The sequence below is a fragment of the Silurus aristotelis genome (genome assembly GCF_946808225.1).
Source record: "Silurus aristotelis genome assembly, chromosome: 19".
NCBI classification, from domain to species: Eukaryota; Metazoa; Chordata; class Actinopteri; order Siluriformes; family Siluridae; genus Silurus; species Silurus aristotelis.
In genome coordinates this window covers 5,260,234-5,282,209 of record NC_139592.1, presented here as the reverse complement: position 1 = coordinate 5,282,209, position 21,976 = coordinate 5,260,234, and the positions used below count along the sequence as shown (strand labels likewise).

The window sequence follows — 21,976 nt, the reverse complement described above, 5'->3', positions numbered from 1 at the left end:
ATCCAAAACAAGACCTTTGAATGGAAATGAAGGTAGCAAATGCCAACTTGTACAAAGGCACGAAAAACAGAAAGCTTTTGAAATAGGCTACGAACTGCACCTGCAAAAAAAAAAAAAAAAAAAAAAATCTCTACCACAAAAATTGCATCAGGAATTACATTTATTGAGACGAGGCTGTTTCACATCTGTACTATTGTCATGAAGTCATCCTAATTATTTGCATATTTTATATATACAATACACACAGAATTAGAGAGAGAGAGAGAGAGAGAGAGAGAGAGAGAGAGAGAGAGAGAGAGAGAGAGAGAAAGAATGAAAGATGAGCAGTCTTCTAAAAACTCCAAATGTGATTAAAAAAGTATTGGTTTTTGATCGTTCTATTTTTAGGTCATATGATCTACAGGTCTATAAAGAAGTGAAGAGAGACCGCTATGCGTTGGAAGTTATGAGGTTATGAGGCTACACAGAACATTAAGGTTAGCAGAGATCAACAGCTGTAACAGGACATCAGGAAATGGTTGGTGTATTGGTTCATACTGTGCTCAGGTTGAAGTTTTCATAAAATTGAACAGAATCAGTGTTACAATCAGAAGTAACCTGCAAACAGAAAATAGCGATCATTGTCACCTAATACTCTCATGGCACCCCATACAGTTTTTTTTAAAGAATGAGAAGATTTCTAAAATTTATATTCACAATTAACGGTTTCAGTATTTCAGCAGTTACTCACTGGTCTATTGTCTGTATTTTTGTATGAAGAAGTATTATCTACAATTGAACATAAAAGACACATCATCAGCTCTCTCTCTTTCTGTGTGTGTGTGTGTGTGTGTGTTAGTTGGACAAGTATGTGTGTACCTTGTAATTTCTCGTATCTCAGTTTGGAAATCATCAATGCAAATCCTCCAATCAGCAGCAGAGCCCCACAGACACACACAGTGATGAATAAAGGGGAACCTGGAGACAGAAACAGTTATAAATCAGAACAGGAACAGACCAGACACACCATCTACATATATGTTCATAAACATCTCATTTGTGGTATGTACAATTAAGCCAATATTATTTTCCGATCTTTTTTTATTTCTCTGCTGTCTTAATGATGTCTTGTTGCAAATGAAGGACATTAGAACCCTCAGCGTTCTGTTATCAAACTCAAATCAAACCTGGAACAATCCAGCTGCACTTCTGTCCCTAATGTGGAACCCAAAAACAGGTTTCTTCCCCACACCATATCAGGGAGTTTTTCTTTTCCACAGTCACCACTGGCTTGCTCATTAGGGATAAAGTTATAAAAGATAAACTATAGGCACTAAATGTATACATTTAAACTTTATACCCTCTTTATCTCTGTAAAGCTGCTTTGGGACAATATCTATTATTAAAAGTGGAAAAGTGGAAAACACTGAGCCGAAAACCTGCCTAACTGTAACAGTTAGTAACTGTTTAACGTTATTACAGAAAGAATGAGTTGTGCATAAAGAGTGAGCTCTTACTGAACCACAGAGCAGGTTTGGGCAGTGCTTCTAATGCCACCAGGGAGCTTTCGGATGTTGCTGTTGTTTGAGAAATATACAAACGTTTCAAAATGTTAACTTCTTTAACATGTTAAAAGTCTACAATTAAGGAAAATACTTTAGTCTGATCTGTACATACAAGTTTAGTCCAAGTGAGGAGTGTTCGCTTCATCATTCGTTCATGAAGAACAACAACAAAAACTATTCACCTGTAACCTGTAGCCACATCTGTCCAAAGATTTTCCAATAACTCACTCCCACATCTTGATTCCAAACACCAAATAAAAAAAAAAACGCTTCATCATTTTCTTCCACGTTGCTGATGTTCACGCTGAAAACTTGCACTTGTATTATCAGAAATGGGAGAAAAACTCCCTGAGATGGCTTGAGGAAGAAACCTAGAAGTAGAAGCACTAGAACCTGGGAACAAGTAAATGCAAACTGTTTAAAAAAATGTGTATAGCATTTTTAACAATGGACATTGTCCCAAAGCTGCTTTTAGGATGAAATACTAGGACACTCTTCAAAATAGTAATAATTTCACTACTTGTACTGTACAAGTAACTTTTAATATAAAGGTATAAAAATGAATTAAGTCAATCTGTCTTTCGTACTTTATATTTTGAATTTGGACAACTTTCCGTATTATTTTTGCACCTTCTGCAATAGGTTATTATCGTAAAAACAGAGAGGACATTGCTGGGACTAACTGTCAAGTCCAAGTCAAATCAAGTCAAGTCACGTCACCTATAGCGCTTTACACAGCAGACATTGTCTCAAAGCAGCTTTACTGAATTTTAAGAGTTAAGGTAAATGGTGTGCATTAATCCCTGATGAGCTCCCTTAAACTGTTATGAGGAAGAACCCTTGAGAGGAACCAGACTCAAAAAGGGGGAACTCATCCTCATTTGGGTGACGTCAAGAGTGTGATTATAAATCTTTAAACACTGGAGAGTGAGAACTAACATGAGCACTGGATTATGAGTGATGACTTTTCTACAGTCTTACACAGTCATTTGTGGTTATAAAACTAGGAGCTACTGAGCAACTTATAAAATATGAGCTGCTTTAAGTATCACCTCCACTCACAGAATAAGCCCATGAAATGAGCCTGCTCCCCAGCAGATATAGCTAACGGACCTGTAGCCTATAAAAGCAACTCGATGATGAGCTTCAAAGAGCCAAACATTTAACAATAAAATCCAGCTAATTAAATCATAGTCAGGAAACGGGTTTCTTTCCCAGCAAACGCTGTGGTGTAGGACTGCCAAACCCTCCAGTACTCTCAATCACCAAGAGACCTGTATTCAATTACATCCCCTCTCACACCACGATGTAAGACGCAATATTATTCACATGAATGCCAAGTAAATGCTCAGCTCCTATTTTGTATGCCTGACTTTAATGTCTTTTTATTGCAATATTGTTTCCTGTACTTAGTTCATGATTACAGACTTGCCTAGTTTTGCTTGCTTGTTACTTACGTGCCCCCTTTGGGTTTCGCTTCATGTTTGGATTATTCTGCCCTGGAATTAATGAAGAACTATTTAACCTGGAACTGGATTTGTCTGTATTTTAATTATGTGAAAGATTACTTCAGTTCAAACATGTAAAAATGCTGTTACACAAACCCAGCTCCCAAAACACCCAGAGCACTTTGATGAACTTTTCTGTTTCTGCCCAGAGAGGTCCTTGTCACCATGCCAATTGTATTTTACCTGCTGTTTTGCAGGAAAAGGAAGGTCACACCAAATATTGATTTGATTTTTTATCTGTTCATTTACCTTCTATTTTGTTCAGTGTCAAAAGAAACATACTGTTAAACCTTATATTTTTGAAGGCATTCTTTCTTTACAGCATTTTGCCCGGTATTGTACTGTAAGTAACACTGTACAGGATTTACTGTCTCCAATTTGCACCATGACCAATTGTCATGTGTCAGGTCAATTCAGCCTCCAGCTCGCAGTATGCGCAGTCTGCGTCTGCGCCACTGCCTGCAAGTATGAACACGCACTTTGCCTTGTTTTTCAGTCAACAGATTTTTGATTGGGGACACCTTATCACAATTACCCATAGACACGTTTTAGAAAAGAGACTGCGGAAGGGGTCGCGAATGGATGGCGGTCGAAACGAGAGATAAGGTTACACCTGTATCTGATGAGACTAACCAGTGTGCTGTTTCAGTCTGGTGACCCCAATAGAAAGAGGAAAGGCAGCAGCCCCGGGGGAAGGAGACCCCCAAGCAGAGGGGAGCGGACGGGTCGGTGACTGAGCTCGGGTGTGCGCCAAAGGTGTCCGGAACCGCAAGTAAGTAGGTGAACCCCCCAAATGAGTGCTGGAAGAGAAAATAAAAAAAGAAAAGTGAACTATTGCTTGTCTGTTTTTCTTCCAGAGCAGAAGAGTTTGTTACATAGACAATTACCAAAATCACCAAAATTGCTCAGTATTTTGATTTTTGTCCGGCCAAGTTTACCCTGACTGCTCAGAATCTGCCCTCGGCCAGTGTTTAGACACTGACCTTGCTTAGTGTTTTGCATTGTTCTGCTTCTGTCTCTCTCCAATGAAATACTTTGAAACACCATTATCAAAAAGGTTATGAAAACCTGCAACTAAAAATGATACTGTTTTATCCTATTAATTGTATCATTCATTTTATCAGTAGCAAGCATATTAAAGTAAAAAAAAAAAAAATTACGCATTAATCAATAAGAAATCAAATGGATTAAAAGGATGAGAATAAAAAGGGAAAGAAATAAAAAAGAATCAGAAAACAATTAAGGCAATAAAGGAAAAAAAAAAAGAAGAAATAACATTGCACTGCATAAAACATATTGGTTGCTATTTTAAAATTATGTAGTCTACTGGTAATTTACTAAATTTCTCAGAAGGCTCTTATTAAAATAATGATTTTAATGCACTTTTGCACGCTTGCTACATTTTGCACTTCTGGTAGATGCAAAACTGCATTTCGTTGCTGTGTACCTGTACTATGCAATGACAATAAAGTTGTATCTATCTATCTATCTATCTATCTATCTATCTATCTATCTATCTATCTATCTATCTATCTATCTATCTATCTATCTATCTATCTATCTATCTATCTATCTATCTATCTATCTATCTATCTATCTATCTATCTATCCCAATGTATTAATAGGTCTAGTAATTCTGGATTTGTTATTTCTGTGCTGTGGCTGTCATACAATAGAATAAAGCAAACTGACAATATTTATAACCTCTAGTTGAAACAGATTACAGAAAGATGTACATCAATATGATAACTCATGTTTGATGCTATCACACTATATGCTGCTATCAGAGGTGGCTGAAGTACACACATCATTCACTCAAGTAAAAGTGCAGATACTCATGTTGTAAAAGACTCTGGTAAAATTGTAAGTATACTGACTACACTTTTTTTTTTTTACTCAAGTTAAAGTAAAGAAGTTTGGGCTCTGACATGCACTTAAGTAAAAAGTAAACATTACTACATTACTGGATTTTCACCTCATAATGATCAGACTGGTCTGATTATACCACAGCAGTTTCACACTGCAATTTAATCAACAGACATTTATTATTTACATGTAAAGTGAAACATCTGGGAGATGAGTTATCTTAAAGTGAGTCAGAAAAAAAAAACCATGAAATAAAAATTAACTCATCCTGACCAAATGATACTTAATGCTGAATACTTTCATAAACAGACTCGCACAGAGTTTCATGATTTATACACTGGTAAGTTGAATATTTTTTGTATTCAGGTAGTCGCCGACTTACGACCACAACTTACGACCTTTCGACTTTACGACCACAATCGCTAGCCATTGCGTACCAGCTTCCGACATCATTTCACAGTACTCTACATATAGCATATTCAACTTACGACCAAAACGTGTTACGACCGGTCTGTCGGTCCCAATCTTGGTCGTAAGTTGACGACTACCTGTACAAGTAAATCCAACATGTTCTCACTCCCAACTCGTCACATATGGACGATATGGTAATGAGAACAAATTATTTATTTCTTCCTATTTCGGCTGCTCCAGTTAGGGGTCGCTATAGAGGATCATCAGTCTCTACACCACCCTGCCCTGTACATCTGCCTCTTTCACACCAACTACCTGCATGTCCTCCGTTTATTTATTCATTTATTTATCAGGACATTTCCTATTTATTTATTAATAAATCAAAACATCAGTGGCGCTGATGTCATTGCATGGAGATTCCAAGGTCCATTGCGATTTTCCACTCGGTAAGTAGAACAGTTCATTAATATAATACTTTCATAATAAATTGTATGCAAATAAATTTTAGTAAAAGGCAATCAGTTTTAGTAAAATATAAAAATTTTAATAATCATTTTTGTTTGGCATAAGAAACAGTTCATGTAAACTTACCCATAATAAAACTGCACTGCAAAAATCATTAAAAACATGTCTTTGGGAAAACCATTATAACAGCATGTTTGTAGCATGTCCTCTCCATGTTACACCACCTGGCTGTTACACAGTTCAGGAAACATGCAAAAGGTGTTTAAAATGACAACTAAAAAAAATAAACTAAAAGAGTGTATGCACTGTACAAAAACTTTAATGAAGTCCCGCAAGAACCAAAAACAACAAGAACAACGACAAAACCCTCAAAATTGAAGTTGTGAAAGCTGGTTGGTATTTGGAGACTCGGGCAGGCTTCCAGGTGTCATCCCAAGTTTTGCCACTGCAAAGTATCATAAGTGCACATATTATTGGAGCACAGAACAAAAATCAAGATTATCAAGATCGAGTTCACTTACATTTTTTGATATTTGTTATAAGTGGCATTAACCCTGGCTATTTAACTGTTTGAATAAACACTTGGATTAGCTGAAAAGGGGCTCTGACTTCCAGAATACTGAATAAATGTAGAGTTCAGCATGTTTTCATGTGGCATTCCATGCAGATCTGTCAGTTGTACAGACACAGGGATAAAGATAGTGACTGCATCCTGCTCCCACTGCCATTCATCATTGTTTCTTCATATTTAATACTGCTCTTCTCCTTCTCACTGCTCTAATCTTCCTCATCCATTTTAGCACCACTACCGTCTCAGTGTTTTAATAAAACACGACTTACCACTGTCAGGGATCCACCAGCCACACCTTCACCTATCACTCCAAGCCACTCTCCCACTTACTAATCAGCTACACCTGGCCCTCATCAGTTCCCATGCTATATAACCCCCGTTCCTCCACCATCTCATTGTCCGTTCTACATCTTAGGCAACAGAACACTGGCGGACTACCCAAGCTACACAGCATAGTTTACCGTTGGCTACGTGACTCTATGTGGTATTGGTTTGCATCTGTCTGATCTCAGCTCTCACCTGGTTTAGCAAACCTGGGGTTTCATTACGGTTTCCCGTTTCGTGCTTTGCCCTATTATCTCTCATTAGAAAGCCTTGTGGATTTCACTTCGGTTTCCGAGACGTTCTTTCGCCTGACAACCACACAGTGCGGTTATTTTTTCAAGTAGGAAGATCTTCTGCCTACTATATTTTTGGCAACCTTAATAATCAAAGGACAAGGAAAAATTATTAAGCAATGAATGTCAAGTTTGCAGAATCTCAATTTAATACCGTAATTTTCAGACTATTAAGCGCACCCAAATATAAGCCGCATCCACTGAATTTGACAAAGAATTTTATAATAATAATAATTTATAAATAAGCCGCACCTGTCTATAAGCCGTCTACACTGAAATTAATGAACTTTACACAGGCTTTAATGAAAGACAGTGTCTGTTACACGGCTTGTATCTAAACAGTAGCCTACCAAGAAAGTCATTGTTCACTGTCTTCCTTCTTCCTTTCACAACTATTTCTCTCTCGGGAGTTTATCTTTTGGCATCGTCGTGGGTTTAAAAATCACCATCAGTGAAGCTTTTCTCCCGATGCCGTGCAGCTCAGAACATGCGTTTTTTCATGCCCGGTTGTTTTCAGCGTGACGAATAATTCGCATTTCCTGTAGACAGTCCGAGTGCCAGATCAAACGTCAGAGGAACATCATCCATTTTTATGATGTGGTGCAGCCCGATTCAGTGGGAGCGCATCTGATTTAATATAAAGAATTTCATTGGTCTAATGTTATGGGGCTCAGTTTTTTGGCCACGCCAGAACCTTGATATGCTTCTTACAGAGCCACTCCTTGGTTATCCTGGCTGTGTGCTTCGGGTCATTGTCATGTTGGAAGACCCAGCCTCGACCCATCTTCATTGCTCTAACTGAGGGAAGGAGGTTGTTCACCAAAATCTCGCAATACATGGCCCCGGTCATCCTCTTCTTAATACAGTGCAGTCGCCCTGTCCCATGTGCAGAAAAACACCCCCAAAGCATGATGCTACCACCCCCATGCTTCACAGTAGGGATGGTGTTCTTGGGATGGTACTCATCATTCTTCTTCCTCCAAACACGTTTAGTGGAATTATGACCCAAAAGTTCTATTTTGGTTTTATCTGACCACATGACTTTCTCCCATGACTCCTCTGGATCATCCAAATGGTCATTGGCAAACTTAAGACGTGCCTGGACATGTGCTGGTTTAAGCAGGGGAACCTTCCGTGCCATGCATGATTTCAAACCATGACGTCTTAGTGTATTACCAAAAGTAACCTTGGAAACGGTGGTCCCAGCTCTTTTCAGGTCATTGACCAGCTCCTCCCTTGTAGTTCTGGGCTGATTTCTCACCTTCCTTAGGATCATTGAGACCCCACGAGGTGAGATCTTGCATTGAGCCCCAGTCCGAGGGAGATTGACAGTCATGTTTAGCTTCTTCCATTTTCGAATGATTGCTCCAACAGTGGACCTTTTTTCACCAAGCTGCTTGGCAATTTCCTCGTAGCCCTTTCCAGCCTTGTGGAGGTGTACAATTTTGTCTCTAGTGTCTTTGGACAGCTCTTTGGTCTTGGCCATGTTAGTAGTTGGATTTTTACTGATTGTATGGGGTGGACAGGTGTCTTTATGCAGCTAACGACCTCAAACAGGTGCATCTAATTTAGGATAATAAATGTAGTGGAGGTGGACATTTTAAAGGCAGACTAACAGGTCTTTGAGGGTCAGAATTCTAGCTGATAGACAGGTGTTCAAATACTTATTTGCAGCTGTATCATACAAATAAATAGTTAAAAAACCTTATATTGTGATTTCTGGATTTTTTTTTTTAGATTATGTCTTTCACAGTGGACATGCACCTACGATGACAATTTTAGACCCCTCCATGATTTCTAAGTGGGAGAACTTGCAAAATAGCAGGGTGTTCAAATACTTATTTTGCTCACTGTAGGTGACAATGATCGCTATTTTCTGTTTGCAGGTTACTTCTGATCGTAACACTGATTCTGTTCAATTTTATGAAAACCTCAACCTGAGCACAGTATGAACCAATACACCAACCATTTCCTGATGTCCTGTTAAAGCTGTTGATCTCTGCTAACCTTAATGTTCTGTGTAGCCTCATAACCTCATAACTTCCAACGCATAGCGGTCTCTCTTCACTTCTTTATAGACCTGTAGATCATACGACCTAAAAATAGAACGATCAAAAACCAATACTTTTTCAATCACATTTGAAGTTTTTAGAAGACTGCTCATCTTTCATTCTTTCTTTCTTTCTTTCTTTCTTTCTTTCTTTCTTTCTTTCTTTCTTTCTTTCTTTCTTTCTTTCTTTCTTTCTTTCTCTCTCTCGCTCTCTCTCTCTCTCTCTCTCTCTCTCTCTTTAATTCTGTGTGTATTGTATATATAAAATATGCAAATAATTAGGATGACTTCATGACAATAGTACAGATGTGAAACAGCCTCGTCTCAATAAATGTAATTCCTGATGCAATTTTTGTGGTAGAGATTTTTTTTTTTTTTTTGCAGGTGCAGTTTGTAGCCTATTCCAAAGCTTTCTGGCACTTCAGAGGGGTTGATATGCTCGGTTGGCTATAAGAAATAATAATATATATACATTTTGCTTTTCTAACTTGCTTTTTAATTTATTTACATGGTTGAAATTTACTCTCAGTATTAAAAATAACAAGCACTTTAGGTTTAGCAGCATCTCTTTCGTGCCTTTGTACAAGATGCCATTTGCTACCTTCATTTCCATTCAAAGGTCTTGTTTTGGATCGTTATCTTCTGAATGCAGGATTCCACGTTTACAATAACACTAACCTTAAAAATCAGACTTAAACCGAGTCCAATTTTCTCTAGAACCCCGACTCATTTCCCACAATAAACGCAACTGTCCTTAACCGAACTAATCTGATTGTCAGGAAGCCTTTCAAACATCTTTTACAGTTATATTAAAAATATCATTTGCATTATATATAAATGTTTGCAGGTCTTTAAAATGGAAAAAATGGAAATAATCATGAATTAGAGTCTGAACTGAGCTTTTGTTTCATCAAAGCACACAAGATCGATCATTCAAAACTTTTTGACTTTTATTTTAGAGGATGCGTTTTCTGACTGTGTTAATAGTCCTCTGAGTTTTCCTCCACCTCTCGTAGCAACTAGAAGAATCTTTTCGCTGGCATGAGCATGAGCGTGAGCATAAGCACTCTGAAAGAGTGAATTGCAGCTTCTGGTGGAAAGAAATGAAGCATAAAGTAAGAACTGGTTGTGGCTCTTTGTGTCATTAAAGGCAAAATTTGTGCTGGTTTAGAAAGAAAATTGCATCAAGTCTACCCAACCAACACAATGCTTTTTACAGCACAAACAGAAACATTTTCTCTTTTCTGATCAGACGAGCTGCCATTTGAGCTCACTGACAATGTTCTTATATTAACAAATGAAATTGATCACAGTATGATTTTTAACCCATATTAATTATTGCAAATTTATAAAAGCACTCTGTAACAACCAGCCAAAAATATGCTGAGCCAAGTGATTAAATCAGACATAAACAATAGTATTTCAAAGCAATTTTCATAAAAGAACTATGCTGTCACTTTTACTCAGCTCTTCTATTATTATTACTCAAGTAGTAGAAAATCTACTGCCCACTGGATCCTGCTTGGTCCAGATATTCCAGTGGTGTCCAAATCTAGTGTGTAGCCAACAGCTCACCTGCTCAGTAATGAAGTTGTTTACATCCACAGTTTCAGGAAGAAAATCAGCCCAGCTCAGTTTCGAGTCCCCCCATAAGGCCCCCACTTCCGTCTGGCTCTAAAGTGAAGAAAAACACAGCAATGACTTTAACAATAAATAACCTTTTTAAACTAGTATGACGACACACTTTACTCTTTTCGGTCAGATTCTTTATAAGATCTCACAGCTTACCATTTGTTTGCAGAGAAGGTGCAATATTTCTGCGGATAATATGCCAGCTCTTGCCACAGGAAGTAGTGGTTTGCTAAATTCACTGGAATTCACAAGAAATCAACAATTAAAAACAAACCCCAACTTCCTTTACAGCAAAAAATGTATATGTATAGTTTCAAATGTAAGTGCAAATACATTAATAATTCTCTCAAAGAGATTCCTCCTTTCCGAAGCACAGGATTAACGAGCTCCGCTATGTACTGCCATACATAAGGAATGTCAATCGCCATATCATCTGCAATCTCGAGGGTTTCTGAGAACCTGTGTAAACAAGGATAGGTAAGAAAATTGGGAAAAAGAAAGAATAAAAAGGGAGCAAAATGAAAATGACCAAATGTAAAAGCAAACTTATTCATAATAATACTAACAATAACCCCATTGGGTGTAAATATGTCATCAAGCTGTCGACATCTCATGACGCAGACGGTAGTGGTGCCAGTGGGAGACGGAGATGTGTGGTGCAGGAATGTCACTCACCCTTTAAAAAACTGAGATGTGGAGAGGATCCCAGCCTGCAGCAGCTGATGGAACAGATGACCCATGTGGTCACGTGTGATCTGGTTTTGCTCCAGCGTGGTCTCCACACCCACCTGAACAAAAAGGTACAGCATCCTGCCCTGGTCCAGTTCCTCCACGCAATGCAAGGCCTCCTGCACACGAACCCACCACGATTATGTGACGCAGTAACAAGATAATAACCGATGTGTTTTATACTAAATGTGATCATAAGACACTGCATGAGATAATTACCTTGTAATCATTTATGTGTAGAAACTCCTCGATTATGGACTTGGACCGTTTCTCCATTTCCTCCTCTGATAGCTTAGGCTTGTTTGTAGTCAAGTCTGGCACTGCGTCGAGTTTCACTGAAACACAAGAGACATGATGTGTCATGACTAAAAATGCTCATGCATTAAACTAAATTAGGTTTCAAGAACAACACCAACGATCACAACTTGCTTTGAATTTTTTCACAACATGAACACAGGAGAGAGCTGAAAAAGGACACAGACTACATTCACTACAGACTCACCTGATGCTCCAGATGTGGCTCTAGCGCTAGTTTCTTCATTGCAGCCTTTCTTCCAGTTCAGCCGTCGTCTCTCGAAATTCGGTCCAAAATAGATCTTATCATCTGCTGGAAACTACACACAAACACAATTTAGTTCAAATAAGAATGCTTCCCTATAAACCTGGTAGAAAAAAGTGTACTTTAACAGAGTGCCAGTTTAAGAAATGTTATGGAATTTGAAGTAGAAATCTATAACATTACTTAAATTGTGTGAATTGTGTAATTTGAGTAATTCCCCTTACGAGGGAAATATCAAGGTCCGTGACGTCGGAGTGACATGGGGCCGCCTTCCCGTGGGCTCACCACCTGCAGGAGGGACCATAAGGGACGGTGCTGTGAGGATTGGGCAGCAGTCGAAGGCGGGGGCCTGCTTAGACTGCTGCCCCCGCGACCCGAATTACGGATAAGCGGGAGAAAATGGATGAATGATGAATGAATGAGTAATTTGAATTCAAAAAAGCATCGAGGCAAATAACTTGGCTTAGTCTAATTAATTAAATGTGTCTAATTAACCACACACAGAGCACCTCGTTTCCCCACGGACCATTCTTACTGATACACCACCCGCTAAACTCTGAACAGGTAACACAGAAGATGCTGCAGAATGAAAAATGGGAGAACGGTCAGAAAACAATGAGAGCTGAGGAGAAGATCCAGGCCAAAGAAAACAAAAAAAGTTTCTAAAGTTTTTTTGAACTAAAACAAAGAAAACACCGTACAGCGCGTTTCCCGTTTTTAAAGTAATTAGAAAAGTAAGTTTTATATTTTTATTTATATATTTGCATTTTAATGTCATATCGCAATTAAATGCACTCAACGGGTTTAGTTTTCTGCAATTTCAGCAATTAAAATGTTAATTATTCTAAAAACGAAACAAATGACTTGACCTGTCTTACATTCTCTTGTATATTTCATATTTCTCTTTAATCGATAGCCGCAGTCCTAATCGTGTAAAACTCGAAAGCTTTAGGGAAAAGTCTACCTAGTAAACAAAAACTAATGAATATGCAAACAGTTAAATCAGAACATGCTTTTACTTAAATGTTTCCCATCAGATCATGAGAATCTCACAGCTACTTACTGCCTTCTAGTTTAATAAAAAAAAAGGAATGAAGCAGCTCTCCTATAGCTCTAAATCAATAAACATTTGTGGATTTTTAACGCTTAGTTCAGGCAACTCTTAAAGGTAAATACTTTTCAACTACGTAAATAGTTTCACCAGCAGGTTTGAGTTAATCTACATCTTAAGCTTTAAATGCTGACTGAAATAGTTCAAGCTTGCATTTCAAAAGCATGTTTCTTCATCTGTAAAGTCAGTACCTTGTTGATTTTAGGGATCTTGTTGGGGTCTAATGTACTGTTCATTCTCACAGTGTTCATGGTCTTATGACTTGAAAATGCTGTAAAAGAAACAAGAAATAACAACAAAAAGATGCAGTGCATTGGTTATGTGCTGCGAAAAGAAAGGGGACTAAGTTGTAAAAAGGATTAGTCTAGAACACATATGCCCTTTATAACCTCGCCTATTCGTGCCCATGGATCGTAGCTTTTCTTGAACTATTCTTTGCTCCTCCTGCTGCTCCATTTTGGCATCCATGTGGATACTTTCAATGGTCTTCGGTCCTTCTACAACTCTCCGTGGTACCCAGTTGTTCTGAAACGAGGAATCAGACACGTCATTCACTGTTTTCTTATCATTTCATTATGTACTACTGTTAAATATAAGCACGGATGCACATCTTGTAGGCAAACAAACAAGTTCACTGACCAGGCGCAGGTAAATTACGTCCTGGAGCATGAAGCGAACGCGTGATGAGGTTTTTTTCCCCTTCACAATTTCTTCCATCTTTTTAAAGTACTTATCCATTTGTACCTGAAGGAGAGAATTAAATTAGGCAACAATTCAGCAGTAGTGCTCCAATACCTATTCTACTGTTTCAATAGTTCCAATAACAGTACTTTAGGAAACATGTTTAATAGAAGATTTTTACAGCTGTCAGATGTGACCAGTTTAAAAAAGCAGATATTTGTTCACTGGCGTTTCATAAACATTTCATCGGTTACACTTGGAACAGCTGTTCGAATATTAAACAACAGGAAGCACACTTTTTATGTAATAGAGCTATAGCAATTTCTCCAAGACTCTTTGTATTGGTCTATAAATTATAAGCGAGTGCTCTGTTAACATGTGGTCATTTAAGATTACAGGCTTTAACTTGGCTACATGAAACTTTTACAAATCCGAGTATTACATAAGCAGCAGCAAAAGTTTACTAAACCACACACAAACTTTAATCCGATGTTTTTTAGCGTAAGTACAAATTGCACACTGTCCAGAAACACAGCAGATTCGTTAATAAAACTGGAAATGCAAAACATGGGAATATGTGATAATTTTTTTTTACCATGTATACAATCTAAAAACATTTTCAAGCTGGCATTCGAATGAATATTTAATATGCTACATTAAAGGTATAATAGTGTACAACTTTGCAGTATGGTAATTAGAACAATCCCGAACAATGAAAATGCTCTACAATGCCGTCTTTGGTTGTTTACCTTGGCCTTCTTAACGTCCATCTCTTTGCCGGCGGTCGTGAGGAGAATTGAGAGGCACTCGAGACTTTCCTCGTCATTTTTTTTCAGCAGTTTCACCACGCAGTTATGAATGATTGACTCGGTCAACAATCGCAACTTAAACAGCTCCCCGATGAACTTAACGTTACCCTTTGTTTTTCTGCGAGTTTTGTTTTTTGCCTCCTCCAGCTCGTCCTGAAGCCTCTCACGTTCACTGGCCTGGAAAAGTAAATCATTATCATCATAAAAACAAAAAAATCTGTGCAATTAAAAAATACAAATATTACACAAAGATACCATAGAAATTTTACAGAAGGACGGGTTCAAGCCTGATAACAGATTATCAACTTGAATCCTAATTTGCAAATTCAGCAGATTTTGATTCTATTCTGTGGGAAACACAAATTGAAAAAACGAAGAGAAAGCCCTCTTGAGAGAAACGATGCTTACTGAAAGAGCTGCTTCCAGTTCCCGCTGTTTTTTATCAAGGACATCGTTGCTCGTTTTGTCCTTATCAAATTCTTTCTGACAGCGGTGAAGGAGCAGCGTTCGAAAATTCACATTGCTGTGGGGTTTGTTTGCCATGGGCACATTTATCTAAAAAGAAAAATAAGAAGAAAATTCCACAGTTAGAATTACAAATAGGCTTAAATGCACTAAAACATAAAGAAGGAGATGTGATGTTTTACTTACTGCAGCCAGAGATTTACACATGATCCCGTACCCCATGGAGAAGTTGGGCTCATCAATGGCGTTCTCAAATATCAGGTTGACGACACCCTTAAGTCGCTCCTCTGTGTCGATGTGGAGCTCTTTCACCTGATTCATCAGCTGACTGAACATCTCCGGCGTCAGTTTGTTAAGGATACTGCGCACCGTCCGGAAAAGCTTCTGCGCAACACACAACATGAGCACGACTGTATTTAAAAAAAATATCCAGACCAATTGATTGCACAGACAGCGAGTGCGAATTGTAAAACTGTGCTAACCTCAGTTTTCAGGGTTTCGGGGTCCTCTGTGGAATTACTGCTTTTTAGGCGAGGCTTCCAGGCATTCTCAGCCTTCTTCAACTTTACCTCTTCATTCATAGGCACATGCAAGAGGGACTTGCTGGGAGGAGGCCGCCTCCAAATTGCATTCAGTTGCTAAAAGGGTAAACGTTATAAAGCAAAAAAGAAGGCAAAATATTTGAGATATTACTGATATCATTTATATATTACTGATTGCCATGTCATTGTGGTATAGTACTCAAAGAAACACATAAAACGTGACAGAAATTAATAACAAAAGCACAACAGAACACTTTTTAGTAAGTCAGACTGCTATGCTAGTTTTTTTTTTTTAAATAACATTTACAGTTATTAAATCTTGTACCATCTCTCTTGTGCTATAGTTTGAAGTAACATCGACCCTTTTATGCCAAAGACAGACACATTTTAACCAGCGATTGATATTTAAACAATTTTATATATTGTGTCAGGTTAAAGAAAATCAGGTAAAAAGCAGTCAATTAGGTTGTTATATATACAGTCTACTTATGGCTGTGTGAGTGTTGGGTGGGACCACATTCAGAAACTCACTGGTGCTCTTTTCTCATTAGGAATCATACTTCTATTGTCTGCAAAGGCTGGAATGAAGAACGGGTCTCTGGAGATGAGCCTCTGTGGGTCTGGTGGCAACCTATTTTGGTTACACTGTAAAAGCAGAGAGTGAAGCAATGATCTGTGAAACAATATTCAATATTATTAAAATAAAGCCCACATGTCAGGAGGCTTACCTTGCGTAGCACCACATCAGGTATGAATGGAAGCCCCTTTGGCCTCTGCATACAATCAGGCATGAACTGCATGCTCAAAAGAAACTCTCTACCATATTGTATCCTCTTATTCTCCATCTCTGGTTCTGGGAAAGGAACGAGCAAAAGCAGTCATGAAAAGTAGTGAAAAACATTATGGAGTGTGCGAGTAAGAAGAAGTAGGTCTCACTGTGCATGGTGTTGTTGAGGTCTTCGACAGGTGAAAGGACCCCATCGTTGCTTTCATCCCCAGAGCTGGGCTCGGGTTCATTCTTCAGCAGCTCAGCTTCCTGCTCCACAATCTCATCTGCTGGTGTTTCTGCTGAAGCCAGATGCTCCACAATCACAGGCGACACACTGTAATTCTCGACTGTGGTTGAGACTGGCTTAAGGTCAAAGTCAGACTGCTGGAAAGCGAGCTCCGGCTTATCCTAACACACAAACACACCCAATTAATGATAAAACACCAGGATTACTGTGAATTTGTAGTGTAAATGTAGGTTTCACACATTCACCCGAAGTGAACGACAGCATTTATATATTTATTTATAGTTATTTAAAGAAATACTCCAGTGTTGGCACTTCAGTTTATATCTACAGCATCTGTAGTCCATGTGCAGTAACTACAAGCAAGAGCTAACATGCCTCCTAGTTTATTGAGACAAGCAGAAAACTTTACTCATGACTCGATTACAATGAAAGTCAAAGAGCAGTTGTGGGAAAAAGGAACAATTATGTGAGATTTTTATACAGCATTACAAAAAGGTAACAGCTATTTGCATATTGAAATTTGAAGATGCCTAATTCTTTCATTTGTAGAAAACGTATTTTAAAAGAACGGGTCTTATTTCTAAAAGTATGGATTTGTTCTTTTCAGCTACTTTTGGAGTCAACACTGTTTAACATGCACAACAGTGCCTTTGGTGTTTGTTTTTTGCCGAACAATAATGTATATTTAATGCATTGCTCCAGAATGTTACATTTAGGCAACAGAACATACAGATAATTGCAAAGATGCGATAGATTGTTACAGATCGAACATTTATGGGGGAAAAAACTAAATGTGGGAAGAAATAGTCACATCTGACAATATTTGATGCAGATCAGAGCACTGTTATGGTGCGCTCCACTCACAGATGTCGTTAGAATATACAGATGTCGTTAGAAAATACAGTGCAGAGACAGCAACGAGCCCTAAACTCACCTCTCTGAGAAATTGGGAGTCGTCAGGACGAGGAGCTGTGTCTGTTTCGGCCGGCTCATCGATGGCGATTAGAGCAGAAGCTGGAACCTTTGGGGACACTTGCACAGGCTCTGTTTCATCTGGTTTTGATGTGATGGCTTGTGCAGGACCGGGCATGGTGTTGTTGAGGTCTTCGACAGGTGAAAGGACCCCATCGTTGCTTTCATCCTCAGAGCTGGGCTCGGGTTCATTCTTCAGCAGCTCAGCTTCCTGCTCCACAATCTCATCTGCTGGTGTTTCTGCTGAAGCCAGATGCTCCACAATCACAGGCGACACACTGTAATTCTCGACTGTGGTTGAGACTGGCTTAAGGTCAAAGTCAGACTGCTGGAAAGCGAGCTCCGGCTTATCCTAACACACAAACACACCCAATTAATGATAAAACACCAGGATTACTGTGAATTTGTAGTGTAAATGTAGTTTTCACACATTCACCCGAAGTGAACGACAGCATTTATATATTTATATATAGTTATTCAAAGAAATACTCCAGTGTTGGCACTTCAGTTTATATCTACAGCATCTGTAGTCCATGTGCAGTAACTACAAGCAAGAGCTAACATGCCTCCTAGTTTATTGAGACAAGCAGAAAACGTTACTCATGACTCGATTACAATGAAAGTCAAAGAGCAGTTGTGGGAAAAAGGAACAATTATGTGAGATTTTTATACAGCATTACAAAAAGGTAACAGCTATTTGCATATTGAAATTTAAAGATGCCTGATTCTTTCATTTGTAAAAAACGTATTTAAAAAGTACGAGTCTTATTTCTAAAAGTACGGATTTGTTCTTTCAGGATACTTTTGGAGTCAACACTGTTTAACATGCACAACAGTTTAACAATTTGCAGTGTCTTAATTATACCGTTAGAAAAATGCTGGACTACACGTTTAATTTGGTCAAATTGTAAAAGATTTTGACCAATTAAAATACAGTGCAGGGACAGCAACGAGCCCTAAACTCACCTCTCTGAGAAATTGGGAGTCGTCAGGACGATGAGCTGTGTCTGTTTTGGCCGGCTCATCGATGGCGAATAAAACAGAAGCTGGAACCTCTGGGGACACTTGCACAGGCTCTGTTTCATCTGGTGTTGGTGTGACGGCTTGTGCAGGAACGGGCTCGGCTGAAGAGGTAGGCTTTTCAGCGCCATCTAATGCAACATATGGTACTGAATAACTTTCAAGCTGTTCATCTGTAGACAACATAGACAGTAGCAATTAAATCACAGACTAGACGAGTCAAAAATCTAAAAAAATAAAAAATAATTGAGATATTGGGACTTACCTGGTTCCAAGTCGGCAGGAGCAGGGGGGCCCTGAGCTCTGTCCACATAATAGACACGCTCAAGTTCCACGACTTGGTCCAGTTGCTGGGATTTGAGCTGGAAAGCGTGAGGATAATGAGAATTTGGACATAAAATAAAAAGAGAAAGAAGGGAAAACAGATTGCACACATAAGTAAAAAATAGTGGAAATGGTAATAGAGGCGAATATAAGGAGGAAGGCTGGTGAGCTATTAGCCAGAAGAATCTGCTTCCTCTATGAATGTGTGTGTGACTGTTACCTGCAGAGGCACAGGGACAGAAAAGTCATTTCCCACTGGCAGAGTGGGGTTCTGACTCCTGCAAGCTTCTAAAATGATCTCTTCCGTGATGTCCTTGTGGTCCTGGTTAGGGTCTCGGACAACGATCTTAATGAAAAATAAACAGCACATGATCAGAAATAAATAGGCTCATTACTCAGTAAATGAACCAATACTGAAACAAAGAGTAAGCACACGCACTGATTTCCTCTTCCTCATGGTAGATGGATGTTGCTGCAGTGAAGGGACCATTGGGAATGGAGTCTGGTTGTGCACGTCCTGATCATTATAGTATAACATCCCTGCAGCCGACACAAATAAGATTAGTATCAGTTTCAATTAAAGACCAACATGTAAGCTGTGAGGATAATAACATCCTACAAGAAAACCAGCCTTTTTGTAAGGATGACTGGAAAGGCATGATGAACTTACCATTTGTTGCGGTAGTAGGTCCAGGATGTACATTGTAGAATGTATTTAATCCTGTGGGATGGACTGAGTACTGCTGAGGAGGCATCACATAGAATGGAGCACCGTAATAATACTGTAACACAAACAGCATATAAGTTTGGAACAAAAATGACATAAAAATGCTAAAGCTATTTTAAGGTTAACGTAAACAGTTTTTAAAACTTGCAGCTATAAAAGGACACACAGGGACAAATTCAAAGCACCAGGGTACACTCATGACCCTTGAACCCTGGTCCTTTTTAGAGCGGTTGCCAGTTGCGCTCACATTCTTCTATATGGACATTTTTACAATCTGATTTTTTTATTAGTCAGTTATGTTTCATAGATATTCTGAACCATAATTAGGTCCCCAATAATATCGCAGATTGGATACCACTTTTCATTCATTTCTCTTCGTTTAGTTCCCTTAAAGACAGAGTAAGTGATCAAGGGGTTTACTAAATTAACCTGTTTGGCGGCCGTAAGTAAAATCTAAATAAACAGTGTGTTTAGGTGATGAGGTAGTGATGGGCTTTAGTTTATTCTGTGTGAAAAACAGTGTGTGTTTGAACTGTACATTACCAGCATTTGTTCTTCTGGGGAACCCGCAGTCATGTTCATCACGACAGGAACGTAGGTCCCCGAATACTGTTGATTAGAACAACATGAAAATGTCAGTCACTACATTTAACATCATATTTAATGTTCTCTCTGATATTTACATCTCAGCTGCTTTCAGCTTCCTGTTGCCCAGATGATGTGTTTTGTAAAGCAAATTTGTACATAATAACATTGTCTTGTTAATGAGTGTGTGGTTAAAAAAAAATAATAATAATTATTTATTTTTTCTTTAAAAACAACAAACATTGATATCTGATCAGAGTCAAATTGACCCCAAACATAAGTAACGTTATTATTTTAGAAAAAACAAAACAAAAACATTGTTTATCCAAACACAAGATGTTTTTTCTTATACTTGCTCAATACAGATCTAGAACATATACAGAATATACATTTGTCAGTATTTTGTGTAATTGGAGTATTGAGGATGGATATTTCTGTATGTTGTTGGAGTTTTAAAGTGAACATTCCTTCTGCAGTAAACAAGAGTTAATGATCCGCTTTTTTCTTACGGAAGCGCATTGCATTCACAAAGAAAAAACAATTCACAGCAAGGATCTCATAATTATGACTTAGTATCTCATAATTATGAGATAGTGTCTCATAATTATGACTTAGTATCTCATAATTGTGACTTAGTGTCTCATAATTGTGACAGTGTCTCATAATTATGACATAGTGTCTCAATTATGACAGTGTCTCATAATTATGACTTAGTGTCTCATAATTATGACATAGTGTCTCATAATTGTGACATAGTATCTCATAATTGTGACAAAGTGTCTCATAATTATGACATAGTGTCTCATAATTTTGACATAGTCTCTCATAATTATGAGATAGTGTCTCATAATTATGACAAAGTGTCTCATAATTGTGACTTAGTGTCTCATAATTGTGAGATAGTGTCTCATAATTATGACATAGTGTCTCATAATTGTGACTTAGTGTCTCATAATTGTGACATAGTGTCTCATAATTATGACATAGTGTCTCATAATTATGACAGTGTCTCATAATTATGACTTAGTGTCTCATAATTATGACTTAGTGTCTCGAAATTATGACAGTGTCTCATAATTGTGACATAATATCTTATAATTGTGACATAGTGTCTCATAATTATGACATAGTGTCTCATAATTTTGACTTAGTGTCTCATAATTGTGACATAGGGTCTCATAATTGTGACATAGTGTCTCATAATTGTGACTTAGTGTCTCATAATTATGACTTAGTGTCTCAAAATTGTGACATAATGTCTCATAATTGTGACTTAGTGTCTCATAATTGGGACATAGTGTCTCATAATAACGACATAGTGTCTCGTAATTGTGACATAGTGTCTCAATTATGACTTAGTGTCTCATAATTGTGACATAGTGTCTCATAATTATGACATAGTGTCTCATAATTGTGACAGTGTCTCATAATTGTGACATAGTGTCTCATAATTATGACATAGTGTCTCAAAATTATGACATAGTGTCTCATAATTGTGACTTAGTGTCTCATAATTATGACTTTGTTATAGTGTTTTTTAATGACTTATAATTATGACTTTGACATAGTGTCTCATAATTATGACAGTGTCTCATAATTATGACTTAGTATCCCATAATTATGACATAGTGTCTTATAATTATGACTTAGTGTCTCATAATTATGACATAGTGTCTCATAATTATGACTTAGTATTCAATAATTATGACATAGTGTCTCATAATTATGATCATAATTATGACATAGTCTTATAATTATGACTTAGTGTCTCA

At 38.0% G+C, this 21,976-nt stretch overlaps 1 protein-coding gene and 1 long non-coding RNA gene across 2 annotated transcripts; both read right to left on the bottom strand.

Moving 5' to 3' along the window:
• Window positions 1-297: 297 nt before the first annotated feature.
• On the bottom strand, window positions 298-2,127 carry LOC310715001. The gene is made up of 3 exons (XR_014530207.1): window positions 859-2,127; window positions 731-768; window positions 298-597 (listed from the first exon to the last, which is right to left on the bottom strand). It is a non-coding gene; the product is annotated as an uncharacterized lncRNA (long non-coding RNA).
• A 7,837-nt stretch (window positions 2,128-9,964) lies between these two features.
• Window positions 9,965-20,201, bottom strand: LOC310715020 (eukaryotic translation initiation factor 4 gamma 3-like; the record flags this gene model as incomplete). The annotated part of the gene is made up of 24 exons (XM_083521168.1): window positions 9,965-10,122; window positions 10,608-10,706; window positions 10,821-10,902; window positions 10,998-11,123; window positions 11,340-11,512; window positions 11,613-11,728; window positions 11,896-12,007; window positions 13,255-13,334; window positions 13,453-13,588; window positions 13,703-13,807; window positions 14,494-14,730; window positions 14,962-15,108; window positions 15,205-15,402; window positions 15,501-15,656; window positions 16,092-16,205; window positions 16,289-16,413; window positions 16,497-16,737; window positions 17,511-17,900; window positions 18,515-18,741; window positions 18,834-18,918; window positions 19,113-19,238; window positions 19,332-19,432; window positions 19,563-19,674; window positions 20,163-20,201. The coding sequence occupies 24 exons, from the start codon at window positions 20,199-20,201 to the stop codon at window positions 9,988-9,990; spliced, it is 3,462 nt and encodes a 1,153-aa protein (XP_083377294.1). The 3' UTR covers window positions 9,965-9,987.
• Window positions 20,202-21,976: the final 1,775 nt, after the last annotated feature.